At 44.0% G+C, this 14,021-nt stretch overlaps 2 protein-coding genes across 5 annotated transcripts in view; one reads left to right on the top strand and one right to left on the bottom strand.

The window, feature by feature from the left end:
* NKIRAS1 (NFKB inhibitor interacting Ras-like 1) overlaps positions 1-11,478 on the bottom strand; it is a 17,428-nt gene extending 5,950 nt beyond the window's left edge. Inside the window, exons 1-3 of one of the 3 annotated variants that reach the window (XM_006754662.2) lie at positions 11,290-11,478; positions 7,488-7,598; positions 3,510-3,751 (exon numbers count right to left, since the gene is read on the bottom strand). In XM_006754662.2, the coding sequence (XP_006754725.1) occupies positions 3,510-3,751; positions 7,488-7,581 (336 nt within the window). In that variant the 5' untranslated portion in view covers positions 7,582-7,598; positions 11,290-11,478. Of the gene's footprint in view, positions 1-3,509; positions 3,752-5,403; positions 5,476-7,487; positions 7,599-11,289 lie in introns of those variants that run through there. The other 2 variants (XM_006754661.2, XM_006754663.2) reach the window with 2 other exon arrangements.
* Positions 11,479-11,585: 107 nt separating this feature from the next.
* Positions 11,586-14,021, top strand: RPL15 (ribosomal protein L15). Of its 2 annotated transcripts, none has more exons than XM_006754659.2 (4): positions 11,586-11,667; positions 12,345-12,526; positions 12,994-13,130; positions 13,704-14,021. In XM_006754659.2, exons 2-4 carry the CDS (start codon positions 12,355-12,357, stop codon positions 14,007-14,009), a joined length of 615 nt encoding a protein of 204 aa, XP_006754722.1. In that variant the 5' UTR covers positions 11,586-11,667; positions 12,345-12,354; the 3' UTR covers positions 14,010-14,021. The 2 variants fall into 2 exon arrangements, with proteins under 2 accessions (XP_006754722.1, XP_006754723.1); XM_006754660.1 differs by lacking the exon at positions 11,586-11,667 and adding an exon at positions 11,674-11,780.

Raw genomic sequence — 14,021 nt, 5'->3', positions numbered from 1 at the left:
AAAATCGCATAACAGCCGAGCATACACCCAGCAGCGCTGCTGATGCCTGAACGGTATGTGGAATGAAGTGGGCGGGCATCGGGAGGCCACTATGGCACGGGGCAAGCACTATGGGCAGTCTATCTGAAGTGTACCTGGCGTATAAGACGACCCCCCACTTGGAGGCATATTTTTCAGGGCCAAAAAATCGTCTTATACGCCGGCAAATACAGTATATGCCCTTGACCAGAATCACCCAGGACTCTTAAGTCCACCGGCCTGCACTTTATCCACTGAGCCAAACCGGCTAGGAAACAACAAACTATTTAAAAGAGAAATGAAGAAAATTCCATTTACAATTGCAACAAAAAGAATAATATACCTAGGTATAAATTTCACAAAGGAGGTGAAAAGACCTTGCATTGAAAATGAGGGGGACCAAAAGTTTTGACTTTTGAAATAGTGATTTTAAACTCAATTCTTCTGAAACAAAACTCAGAAAGAACTTTTGACTCCCTCCTGTCTAAGAGATTCAGATGGCAAAGCCTGCCTCAGGAAGGGGACCCCAGCGTGACCACCACAGACAGGAAGCCTCCAAGCAGGAGCCTGTTAGCTAGATACCCCGGGGCCCATTGTTTCCGAGTTGCCTAGTGAGGTTTTGCCTGCCGTGTGTTCCACTCTTCCTCAACTACCTGTACATCAGCACTCTCACTTTTCACATCTAAGATCCTGTTTTCCTCCTCCTTTGACCAAAATGTAGTATGTACCCAATGCTGCCTGTCTTTGGAATTTTCAAGCATATGTGAATTCCCTGGGTTCATGTATTAAAAATTAGATTTTCTCCTGTTAATCTGTCTCTGCTAATTTGATTGTTAGCCCAGCAAGAAGAATTTAGGAGGTGGAGATGGGAGGAAAAGTTGTTTTAGAGCACCCCCACACACACCCAGTTTTGGAGAGCCAGCCAGGAGAATTCACTGGCTGGAATACTGCTTTTTCCTTAGACTGCTGCAACTAAGAGATAATGGACATCTGACCACAGCTGGCTGAAAATGGTAAGTATTTTACCCTGTCAGCCTCTGATCTCATGTTTGTGGGCTTCGATGAAAGTTAGAAGCAGTAAGAGTCCTTTTTCTCTCTTCTACATTTACATTGGCAAGAGAAAATATGTGTGAAATGAGTTTCCCGGGCAAATGTGACTCTGGTAAAACTTGGTTTGAGTACTCTTGTTTTCTATGAATCCTGTTCCTTCCAGAGAGGTTCTATTACCTTCACTAGCTGAATGATGCTTAGGCATCTGGTGAGCAGCCGAACGGGCTATGGACCCATGCTTAGGGAATCTTAAAACTTATTTGTTCAAAACGGGGGGAAGCTTGTGACTTCCTGTGGTTTAGAACAGCTGGTGAAAGACAGGGCTTCCCTTCTTTCTCAGGCTAACTCTGCAAATAAACTGTTGGATCAGTGAGGGCTGTATCTTTTGTGTTCTTTATGGAAACTTTTGCTTCCTTGGTTACACCATAAAAGGCTTAGTGTTTGAGTCGATATTAAAATCCTACTATCATTGGCCAGATGATGGATACTTTGAACTAGAAAAACTTCTAAATAGAAAAATGTTTAGAGAACTCTCATATTCATATAATTAGCCATTAGGACTCCCTTAACAGGATGGAAGAACAGAAATTAGAACAAAAATCAAAATCCACTTAGACCTCTTCCTATTTACCCTTAGATATTTGCAGATACTGTAATAAAAAAATAAAAATAAAAAATAAATCAGGATGCCTGGCTGGTGTGGTTCAGTGGTTGCGCTTCGAACCATGCATCAAGAGGTCGCTGGTTCAATTCCCAGTAGGGGGCATGCAGGAGGCAGCCATTCAATGTTTCTCTCTCATCAATGTTTCTATATCTCCCTTCTCCCTCTCCCTTCCTCTCTAAAAATCAATAAAAACATAAAGTCTGATAGAAATTAAAAAAATAAAAGTCTTGGCTCTCCTACTGGTAAATCAGAAATACAAACAGCCTGTAACTACCTAAGGCTGAGGAAGCAAAGGGGGGAAAACTGGAAAAGGGGGCACTTCTAAAAACACAAGTAGCTAAAGCCTTCCATGCCTCACCATGTCCCCACCCCAATATCCTTAAAAATTGGCAAGAGCCAGCCCTGGCTGCTGTGGCTCAGTTGATTGGGCTTAGTCCACGCATCAAAAGGTTGCTGGTTGATTCTTGGTCAGAGCACATGCTCAGGTTGTGGGCAGGAAGTAACCAATTGATGATTCTCTCATCACTGATGTTATCTATTCACAAAGTAAATAAGTATTCAAAATAATAAAAATAAATGTCAATCCAGATGTCCTTCAGCAGGTCAATGGTTAAACTTTGGTACATATGTACCATGGAATGCCACTCGGCAATAAAAAGGAATGAACTACTGGTATGTGTAGTAATTGGATAATTTTCCAGAGAATTATGCTGAGTGAAAAAAGCCAAGAGTTTACATGCTGTATGATTCACTTATGTTACACTCTTAAAATGACAAGGTTAGAGAAATTGAGAACAGATTAGTGTTTGTCAGGGACAAAGAGGGGGTGGTGATAGGAGAGAAGTGGGAGTGGCTATAAAAGGGTAAAATAAGGAATCCTTTTGGTGATGGAATTGTTCTGTATCTTGACTGCATAAATGTCAGTATCTTGGTTGTGAAATTGTACTACAGTTTTGCATGTTGTTACTATTGGGGTTGGGGGACTCCAGCTAAAGATCTCTATTATTTCTTAAAACTGCATGTGAATCTACAATTATCTCAAAATAAAAATTTTAACATAAAAGTAAAATGTAAAAATCTAGGTTAAGACAATCTAGTCAGCACTGTTAACCAGTACATCATAGGAGGTACTCCTAGGTGGCGAGGAGTCAGCCATGTGAAGATCTGGAAAGAGATCTGCGATAAGAGAGTTCCAGGGATGGGAACCAGAAACTGAGAAGGACTTAATAGGGGAACAAAATGATCATGTTGGAAAAACAGAAAGTGGACCAGTGTCAGTGGAGTACAGTGACAAAGGAACAGAATGATGAAGATAAGATGAAAAGGAGAGGCATGGGCCAAGTCACGTAAGACTTTATGGACTATGGTAAGGATCTTATTTTTAAGTGTCAAATGGGTAGAATCCAATCATTATTAAGTTAAAAACAATTTTTTTTTGCAAGGCTGAAGACAAGATTCCTATTTAGCCTAGGAGACGAAAGAGCCCTAGGAACAGTGCTGCCACACAATATGAAGTGAACTACCTATATAGAACTTGAGATACGGAGTCCCTAAAATTCAGTTTATACATGAAAACAAGCAGAGACAGAAAGTCAAATGCTGGTCCCGACTGAACTCGGTCAGTCCTGTATTTCCTGGGCTAAGGAAAAAAACACAACACTATAGATACTGTGACTACAATGTGAGTCTCTAAAAATATTTTAACTGCCCCAAATTCCATGCTTCAATTTGAATAGTATTATGATTCATAGTTGGCATTTTTCACATATCCACTTACCTCTTTTTTGTCTTTGAACTTATCAATTTCTTTCTTCAGCAGCTCCACTCTTTGAAAGGATTCAAGATTATTCACACTGTACACTAGAACAAAGCCATCGGCAAATGAAAAATAGTGCTTCGGCAGGTCCACGCCCTCCTGCAGGCCTCTGGTGTCATAAAGATGTAACTGTTCCTTTACTCCCCGATCTGTTTCCACTGAAGCCATGTACACATCTTCCATTGTTTCACAGTCTTCCATTCCTGGGATGAAAAAGGAATCACTTTCATGGGTACCAATGTTGAATCATTGTACCAACTGTTGAGTATTTTCTTGTCCTTTAGAAGTTGTTGGCTTTCTAGGTTCCCTATTGACTACATGTAAGAAACATATTTCCATTACTAACTTCTTTAAAATGAAAGGTAGGCCGAAACCGGTTTGGCTCAGTGGATAGAGCGTCGGCCTGCGGACTGAAAGGTCCCAGGTTCGATTCCAGTCAAGGGCATTTACCTGGGTTGCGGGCACATCCCTAGTGGGGGGTGTGAGGGAGGCAGCTGATAGATGTTTCTCTCTCATCGATGTTTCTAACTCTCTATCCCTCTCCCTTCCTCTCTGTAAATCAATAAAATATATTTTTAAAAAAAGAGGAAGCCAACTTTGTATTTTAGCAGAAATAGCTTTGATTTTTCATAGACAGCAAAGTTTCTAACTCTCTATCTCTCTCCCTTCCTCTCTGTAAAAAATCAATAAAATATATTAAAAATAAATAAATAAATAAAAACACGTCTTCTGTATAGAAAAAATTTTATTAATAATTTAATATTACACATTTTTTAAAAGTTACCATAAGAAGAGTCAAAGATCTGAATACCTAAATTGGAAGGTTAAAGGCTGCTTTTTAAAGTAGCTTCAATAACTGAGTGGTCCCATTTTCATCTCCACCAGAGCCAAGGACAGGGCCTGAGGTAAATTTGCTACTTTTTTTTTTCTAGGCAACTCCCTCTATTTCCAAGGTCTGTTTATAGGACTCAAAAATTTATAACCTGGCCAGTGTGGCTCAGTGGTTGAGCATCAACCTATGAACCAGGTGGTCACGGGTTCGATTCCCGATCGGAGCATATGCCTGGGTTTCGGGCTTAATCCCCAGTAGGGGGAGTGCAGGAGGCAGCCAATCTATAGTTACATCATAGAAACATCATTGATGTTTCTCTCTCTTCTTCTCCCTTCCTTTCTGAAATCAATAAAAATATATTTTAAAAAATGTTATATGACCAGTCTGGGCCTGAGCACCAGGCTTTCATTCCCAAGCACCTATTGGGCACTTTTATGTGAATGTCCTGCAAGTACTCCAAACTAACAAAACTTGTTATCTTTTTCTCCCCATACTTGTTTCTCCATCTAGCTTTCTCCCCTGGATCACCATCCACCTGGGCAGTCTTTAGAGTTCTCTTTAAACAAGGAAAACGTGGGTGCAAGTTATCATACATTAGGCACTTTACTGCTGAAGCACCTGCTCAATACACTGCCGCCTTCCATGCCCACTGGTGTGTTGGCACCTGAACTGCTGCAACAGTTCAATAAACACCTTGTATCTTTTCTAGACTGCTCAAATGTCACCTCCATGGGTCCTCTCCTGATCATCCCCTTCCCTCCTCTCTGCTCCGACTGTGCCTTTTACAAGTAACACCATTTAATACTTAAACCTTCCCATATCGGTCCCCTCCAAGGCTGGAGTGTAAGCTCCTTGGGAGCCAGGCCTGTAGCTAACCTATCTTGATAGCTCTGAGGACTAACAAATTGACTTACAGACATAGGAAGTCCTTAGTAAATGTTTGCTGAATGAATGAATTCATCATTGATGTCCCGATTTCAGTCCCTTTCTTGCCTGGGTGATCCTTGTAAAATGCATTCCTACCTTGCTTCATTTGTGCAGGTTTGTCTCTTCAACTAGTCTATAACTCCCTGTAGGCTGAGGAATTAGGAGAATCTGGCCAGTGAAAAAGATAAAATACTAAATATGGTAACATTTAGATTCCCCCCAAAATGCCCCACCCAGGTCACCTTACGAAGCTCAAAGTCATAAATCCTATCCACATGCTTACAGTTTTTAATTAACGTTTTAATCCTCCATTCTTATTTATGAGGAGACAACCTAGGATTACCAGATGCTTGAGTAAAAGGGAGAACAAAACCAGAAAAGAACGCCTTATAGAAAAAAGAATGCAGGAAAAAGAAAAATTACCCAATATTATACTCAAAGAAATATGATAGTACATCCATAAAATAAGAACAGGATATGAACAAGTGAAAACTCAACACAAGGACTGGAAAATAAAGATAAGGAAAACTCAAAAAGTGGAACAAAATATTGAGAGAAAGAAAACAGGAAAGAAATTGAAAAATTAGTTTACTAGTCTAGAAGATCCAGCATAGAGAACACAGAGAAGGGAAAAGGATCAACAAAATAATTCAGACATGAAGAACACACATTTCCATATTGAAAAAGGCCACACTTTTCTTCATATATTTAAACTAAAGCAACATATCACAACAGACTGAACACAGAGGAAATAGATACAATAACCCAGCTAGACATTAGATTTTCAAAAACGTAAATTGGTGCTCTTCTCACTAAATTATTTTGAAGACATAATTTTTCATAAACGTGTTATCTTGGTATGTGATGTTTATTATTATTTTAAGTAATAAGTACTTTTAAAATTTCTGTTTTAATTTCTAATACAGTAAAAATATAGCCTATATAAACAAAAGCTGTTTGGAGTTTTAGGAAGGTAAAGGGGTTCTTTTGTTTCCCTCTGGGCATAATTTGGTTTTTTTACACAGCCAAAAATTAGAATCTGGAGGTGAAAAATTAAGAATGGTGCAGCATCTGTGGTAGGAGGGATTCAGAAACCATAAAAGTTAAGAACCGCTAGCACAGCCACCATAATAAAAACCGAATATGGATTTAACCAAAATTGCTAAATATTTTGAGACAGTGGAAGAGAAGCAAAGCTCATCAAAATAGTTATTAAAAGTAAGATAGGCCAAGACCGGTTTGGCTCAGTGGATAGAGCATCGGCCTGCGGACTGAAAGGTCCCAGGTTCGATTCCGGTCAAGGGCATGTGCCTGGGTTGCGGGCACATCGCCAGTAGGAGATGTGCAGGAGGCAGCTGTTCAATGTTTCTCTCTCATCAATGTTTCTAACTCTCTATTTCTCTCCCTTCCTCTCTGTAAAAATTCAATAAAATATATTTTTTAAAAAAATTAAAAGTAAGATAGAAATATGCTCTAAGCCAGCAGTTGGCAACCGGTGGTCCATGGGACCACTGGTGGTCAGTGAGGTCTGAGAGGTTGGCAACCGCAACCGCTGCACTAAGCTACTTGCCAGAGATAAATACTTCAAAGATCTATGATCCTATGATCTCTCCAACACAAACCTCATTTAATTCCAATTTGCAATGTTTGATCGCCTTAAAGCCAAAGATGCTGTCTTCTTCACCTCTGTATTCTTACAAGGCTGCATCACAGCCTGTTTCATATAGCGAGTATTTAATCATGACTCAGCTCAATGAATGAGATAATCCAATTCACAAAAGTAGGTCATACTGCAGCCAACAGCTGTTTCTTCCATTTTGAAAATCTATATAGCTGTATTGGAAAGTCATGTTTGAAATAGAATAAGATCATTCAGTGTATTCTTACGTCAGTGGTTCAATGACTCCAAAACCACTATTGGTTATGTAAATACACAGGAAACTACATATATAAAAGGTATAACTTTCAGCAAGCACTCTTGAATTTCACTATCATAAAAGATGTGTTTTTTTTCCTCTCCCCTATTATTTCCTCTCTCAACGTTAGTTGACTTCTATGATCCTTCTGGTCCCTCTGGATTTCACTCTTGTGTACTGTCCCCCATCTTTAGATTATTATGACCAACAAAACCCCTAGCAGTTCCCAGAACCTACAGAGGAACTACAGAAAAATAATCTTACCAATAGTATGATTCCCATAAAGGAGCTGCTCCAAAATTGCTGTTTTCCCCACAGACAGCAAGCCACAAACCACGACTTTGCAGCCCTTTCCCATCTTTTCTCAGGATAGCACTGCAAAGAGAACAGAATATCCTTAAAATTGTATACACTGAAATCAACCTTTTCTTTTTCTATGTTTAAATTTAGTAAGTAATACATACAGAGGGGGGATTTCAAATTTAAAAAAAGATATATAGAATAAGGTATACCCTTCCAAACCCTACTTTATTTTCTCAAATTCTGTAATTTTTATGACCCACATCAACACTAATCAGCTATCAGGAAAACTAATTTTTTTAATTCTCACTCGAGGACATACTTACTGATTTTACTTTATTTTATCTTTTTAAAAATATGTTTTAATATATTTTATTGAGGTTTTACAGAGAAGAAGGGAGAGGGATAGACAGTTAGAAACATAGATCAGCTGCCTCCTGCACACCCCCCTACTGGGGATGTGCCTGCAACCAAGGTGCATGCCCTTGACCGGCATCGAACCTGGGACACCTGAGTCTGCAGGCCAACGCTCTATCCACTGAGCCAAACCAGTTAGGGCGACACTGCGTATTTTTTTATGAAAACATCACGTACTGTGTGCAATACTTTTACTATCCATTCATGAGCACATTACATACATTAAAAGGGTTTTGCAAACAGTGCTGCACGTAATATCCTAAGCAGATTCCAGCTTACCATTCTTTTATTCATTGAATAAATATTTACTGAGGGCTTACCATAGTTCCAGGCATTAGAAACAAACAAACCCAGAAATGATCCTTACCTCGGGAATCTCAAAATCAATTGGAAATACCAATCCAAATTTTGCAAAACTAACAGAGAAACTACAAATTAAAAACTGCAAGATCTAATTAAGAAATTAGCAGTGGCCCTAACAATTTGGCTTAGAGCGTCAGCCTGTGGACTGAAGAGTCCCAGGTTCGATTCCGGTCAAGGGCATGTACCTTGGTTGCGGGCACATCCCCAGTGGGAGTGTGCAGGAGGCAGCTGATCAGTGTTTCTCTCTCATCGGTGTTTCTAACCCTCTATCCCTCTCCCTTTCTCTCTGTAAAAAATCAATAAAATATATATTTTTTAAAAAGAGATTAGCAGTGGTTATTCACATTACCAGACTCTCCTTTCCAAATGATTCATCCAACTCTGGCTGCAGTCATCAACCTTGACTCATTTTCTCACACCCCACTTCTGATCCATCAGTAAATCCTCTACACCAGTGGTTCTCAACCTTGGCTGCACATTAGAATCACCTGGGAATCTTTTTAAAATCTTGATTTCTGGGCCTCATCCTCTGGAAATTCTGTTTCTTTGTTATGGGGTGAGGCCCAGAAATCGGGATTTTAAAAAGATTCCCAGGTGGTTCTAATGTGCAGCCAAGGTTGAGAACTATTGCTTTACACGGTTGAAACATCCAGCTGAACCATTTACCACTTTCCATCACTAACAAAGGAGTCTGAGGGACCAACTTCCCTCACCTGGTCTTAAAGACACTCATGTCATACACTCCCAAACCTGGGAGTATTTTACTTGATACAAGAAAAGGTATTTTGATTAAACTATGACCACTGCGGTGGGGAGATCATCCTGGATTATCTGGGTGGACCCAATGTAAGCACAACTGTCTTTATAAGGGACCCAAGAGTGTCAGACAGGAAAACATGGTGATTTTAAGATACTGTCCTGCCGCCGAAACCGGTTTGGCTCAGTGGATAGAGCGTCGGCCTGCGGACTGAAAGGTCCCAGGTTCGATTCCGGTCAAGGGCATGTACCTGGGTTGTGGGCACATCCCAGTGGGAGATGTGCAGGAGGCGGCTGATCGATGTTTCTCTCTCATCGATGTTTCTAACTCTCTATCTCTCTCCGTTCCTCTCTGTGAAAAATCAATAAAATATATTTTAAAAAAATAAAATGTTTAAAAAAAAAAAAGATACTGTCCTGCTATCTTTGAAAATGAAGAAAGGGGTCAGGAGCCAACAAATACCAGTGGCCTCTAGAAGCTGGAAAAGGCAAGGAAATGGGATTCTCCCCTCATGCCTCTAAGAGGCACACAGCCCTACTGACAACTTGACTTTAGCCTAACGAGGTTTCTGATCTTCAGAACAAGAAGAGAATAAATTTGTGTTGTTTCAAGCTAGTAAATTTGCTATGATTTGTTACAGCAGCAACAGGAAACTAATACAACCTCCTTACTAGTCTGTCTGCTTCCACTTTCCCCTTCCTCTTTAGCCTCAAAACTACAATCCAAACGATCCTTTAAAAATGTGTAAACTACCCCCATTTGACAAAAGAAAAACCAATTAAAGCCAAACAAACTTTATAAAAATATATGTTTTTTATTGATTTCAGAGAGGAAGAGAGGGGGGAGAGAGAAAGAAACAACAATGATGCCAGAGAATCATTGATCAGCTGCCTCCTGCACACCCCACACTGGGGATGGAGCCTGCAACCCAGGCATGTGCCCGGGCTGGAATTGAGCCGTGATCAACCACTGAGCCACACGGGCTGGGCCCAAATAAGCTTTTGATTTTTATATCGCTTGCATCTTGTGGCCCTCAATACATAAATTTATTTTTTGTTTCCTAATTATATGTGTGTGTGTGTGTGTGTGTGTGTGTGTGTGTGTGTAAGCCACATAAAGTTATCCTTCTGCTCAAAATCTCCCAGTGGTTGCCAATCTTGCGCAGGTTGGAAACCCCATGTTCTCATAACCTTCACCTGTCTCTCACCTCCTGGTCACCTGTGTGTATGGCTGGCTGCAGCCACACTGCCTCCGCGCTGCTCCCGCACTCATCCAGGCACACCAGCCCGGCGCTGGTCCCCACGTCTCCTCCACTCCCCACTCTCCCAGGTCTCCTCTCCATCCTGGCTTCTCACTCACTCGCCGCGAACGTTCCATCCCACTGCCGCCTCAACACTCCCCCTCTGACATCCCTCGCCGTCCGTCGGTAGCACTGACCATCCGAGATGACATCTGACCATGTTTATGGCCCGTTTCCCAGGAAGCCCTGACCAGGCTGCACCCCCAGCGAGTGGGACGCTGCCCGGCCCCTGTCAGGCGCTTCCTACCTCTGTTAATGGAATCAATGAGCCATTGAGGGCTCGTGCAATGAATGGTAAGCCTGACTTTTCATTTTTTTTTTTAAAAAAAGGAAAGTAATATAGGAAATAGGGGCGAAATAACCAAAACCTCTAATGATTTAGAAGGTAAATAGGATTCTCTTAAATGTGGGCCACATTTAAACTTAGAACTTATAGGGTTAAACCACACCATTGTATTAAAATACTCTGGAGACGCTAAAAAAGCGAGTAAACCTTTTCTTACATAAAGTACGCAGCACAAAAAGCCAGCATTTTTTCCCTAAACACGCGCACCTGCCAGCCAGGTCTCGGCAAATAAATATTGCGTTTTTCTAAAAAATTGTGGTTCTGACATCGCAATACTGGAACCAAATCCTCGCGCAGGAAAGACCCGGGAATGGAAACGCACTCTCCCTCCCCCGGACCCATTTCGGGGCAAAACCCCTCGTCACTGGCCCTGCGGGGGCTAAAGCCGGATTGGCCCGCGGGCCCCGGCCCGCGAAGCCCCTGGACCGGGAGCGACTTATTCGGCGGCGGGGACAGCGTCGCGGGGGTCGGTCAGAGCACCCCGGGGCCCCAGACCCCTGCGCCCGTCCTGAGGTCGGAAGGGGACAGCGTTTCCCGCAGCGACACCTCAAGCGAGGAGCCTGCGGTGCGCGAAGCGACGTACCGGTACACCGAAGTGACACAGACCTGTGCCCTCCGCAGACCCCGCGGATCGCGGCGCGTTGGCAGCCCGGCTCCCCGGCAAGTTTCTGCTACCGGAGCCCCGCCCCCAGCTCGCTTCCTCCCCCACAGCGGGTCTGGAACGCCAGCCGCTGCCTCCGCAAGGTCTGTCGCCTAGAGGAACAGGGGCGGGACAATGAGGAAGGCTGCGCCCCCTCCCGGCGGAACTCCGCCCACCCGGCGCTCTGCCGGAACTACATGTCCCATGAGGCTCTGGGAGGCCGCAGCTTTCTACCGGATAGAGTTTCGCTGAAGTGGGGGAGGAGCCCAGAGAGGATTGTGGGAGAGAGGCTCTTCCTTTCCGTCTGGCCGCAGCCATCAGGTAAGCCGTGTTGGAGACATACGCTATTTCATCCGCCGCTCATCTCCCTCTGCCCGGGCCATCCAGGCTCGGGGACCCTGCGTCCTCAGAGCTCCTCCCGCCTCCTGTGCGACGTGAGTTTGATCAGGATGCGGGGCAACGGGGTGACGGAGAGGCGGCCGCCGGAGCGGGCTGGGGGATGGTGTGATGGCGGCGCGAATTCGAGCTGGGCCCAGTGCGTGAAGGAAAGGGAGGCGTGGGGCAGAGGAATAGGAGGCAGGCCCAGGGCTTATTGGAGCGAGTCGGTCGGTTGGGTAGAGTAAATGCTTTTTCGTAGGGAGCTAACCTTTTGGCGGCGGCAACATTCCCCTGTATTGTCGGCGAGGTCTCTGCAGACGGGGCCGGGCCCTTGGGGATGCCGCCTGCCGCAGTGACCCGCCCCTTCAGGGCCTGAGTCTTGCGCCATTCATTCGGACAGGAAAAAAAAAAAAGAAATGCGCCGAGGGCCTTGCTGCGTTGCTCTCTCTGGGGTCGCAGAGGTGACTGAGCGCCGCTTCCCATGGACGCAGCGGCGGGGGTCGGGCTAGCTGCGCGCTGCAGTTTGTGCAGAGCCATTTTCATCCGCAGGGGTTGCCGTGTGGCTGGTGGGGAGCTAAAATGGACGTACGCATCCTTTAATGCCCGGTGTTATCCCAAAGGTAAACCAAGATGGGCGCTTACAAGTACATCCAGGAGCTATGGAGGAAGAAGCAGTCGGATGTGATGCGCTTCCTTCTCCGGGTGCGCTGCTGGCAGTACCGCCAGCTCTCGGCGCTCCACAGGGCGCCCCGCCCCACCCGGCCGGACAAAGCGCGCAGGCTGGGCTACAAGGCCAAGCAAGGTGAGTGCGCCCCGCCTGGGTGCGTGGGTACAGTTGTGTTCCCCGGGAAAGGCTAGGGGCTGGTGAGCAGCTCTTGCCCCGATGTCTTCCTTCACGTAGTTTGGCAGCGACTGTCCTCAGCCGTCAACCCATTGAGGTTGTGGACCAGTAAATAGTTGTCTAGCTGCTCTGGCAAGTGTGTTGTAGATTGCAAATTTGCATGAGTCTGGATTAAAGCAAAATAACGGTGTAGCGTGAGAATGAGAAGTTAATCTCTATCTCTGTGGTTAATAACAAAGGACTTGGGAAATAACTGTTTTGTGTTCTTTTTAAAAAGGGAATCTCAAAACTGGTGTTCATTTTACCGTCGCTAGGTCTGTAGTATTTGACTTACGGTCTGAATATATTGGATGCAGGTGCCAAAGTGACATGTCCTTGAGCCTTGCACTCTGTGGTTTTTATGAAATCACCGTGGTTTTTGTTTATAGGTTACGTCATATATCGGATTCGTGTGCGCCGCGGTGGCCGCAAGCGCCCTGTTCCTAAGGGCGCCACCTACGGCAAGCCTGTCCATCATGGCGTTAACCAGCTGAAGTTCGCGCGAAGTCTTCAGTCTGTTGCCGAGGTAAGTGGTCTTTGAGAAGCAGTTGTATTGGTTACCCCCCCCCCCAGGTGATGTAGACAGGTTTGTGCAACTTTTCTGATAGCTAACTTGTGCCCAGGTGAGCCCTTTGTGTTTAGGTGTGGGGTTTGTGAGTTTTACTATTAACATTGGTCGAATTTCTGTCAAAGACAAGATTATGATTAGTGTGAACCTGTGGAACGTAAGCTTTTGAAGGACAGTAAAAAGTCGACAAAGCTATGCAAGAGAGACCATTGTGGCCTGCACTGCCTAAAATACGCTAAATGTTAAGGTTTTTGTAAGAAGTTTGCTTATCCTCCCCCCGGTCTATTGTATTAGAAAAAAGGTAAGATCCCGAATCCTAAATTTTGTTAGCCAGATATTATTCATTCCTTAAAGGCATTCACAAACCCCATTCATTAGATAGGGGCTAATAGTACGGAATAGTAAGTTTACCTTTTCATTCTTATGGTTGGGTGCCGTAGTCTCTTGTGTAGTGATGAACTAAAGAGAATTCTTGGTTCCGAATTTGCTACTGTGGGAAATGTGGGAGGCTGACCCTTTTTCCTCTTCCAGGAGCGAGCTGGACGCCACTGTGGGGCTCTGAGAGTCCTGAATTCTTACTGGGTTGGTGAAGATTCCACATACAAATTCTTTGAGGTTATTCTCATTGATCCATTCCATAAAGCTATCAGAAGAAATCCTGACACCCAGTGGATCACCAAACCAGTCCACAAGCACAGGGAGATGCGAGGGCTGACATCTGCCGGCCGCAAGAGCCGTGGCCTTGGGAAGGGCCACAAGTTCCACCACACTATTGGTGGTTCTCGCCGTGCAGCTTGGAGAAGGCGCAATACTCTCCAGCTCCACCGTTACCGCTAATGTTTGTAAAAT

The sequence above is a fragment of the Myotis davidii genome, unplaced genomic scaffold (assembly GCF_000327345.1).
Source record: "Myotis davidii unplaced genomic scaffold, ASM32734v1 scaffold192, whole genome shotgun sequence".
NCBI lineage: Eukaryota > Metazoa > Chordata > Mammalia > Chiroptera > Vespertilionidae > Myotis > Myotis davidii.
This window is presented reverse-complemented; position numbering and strand designations above follow the sequence as displayed.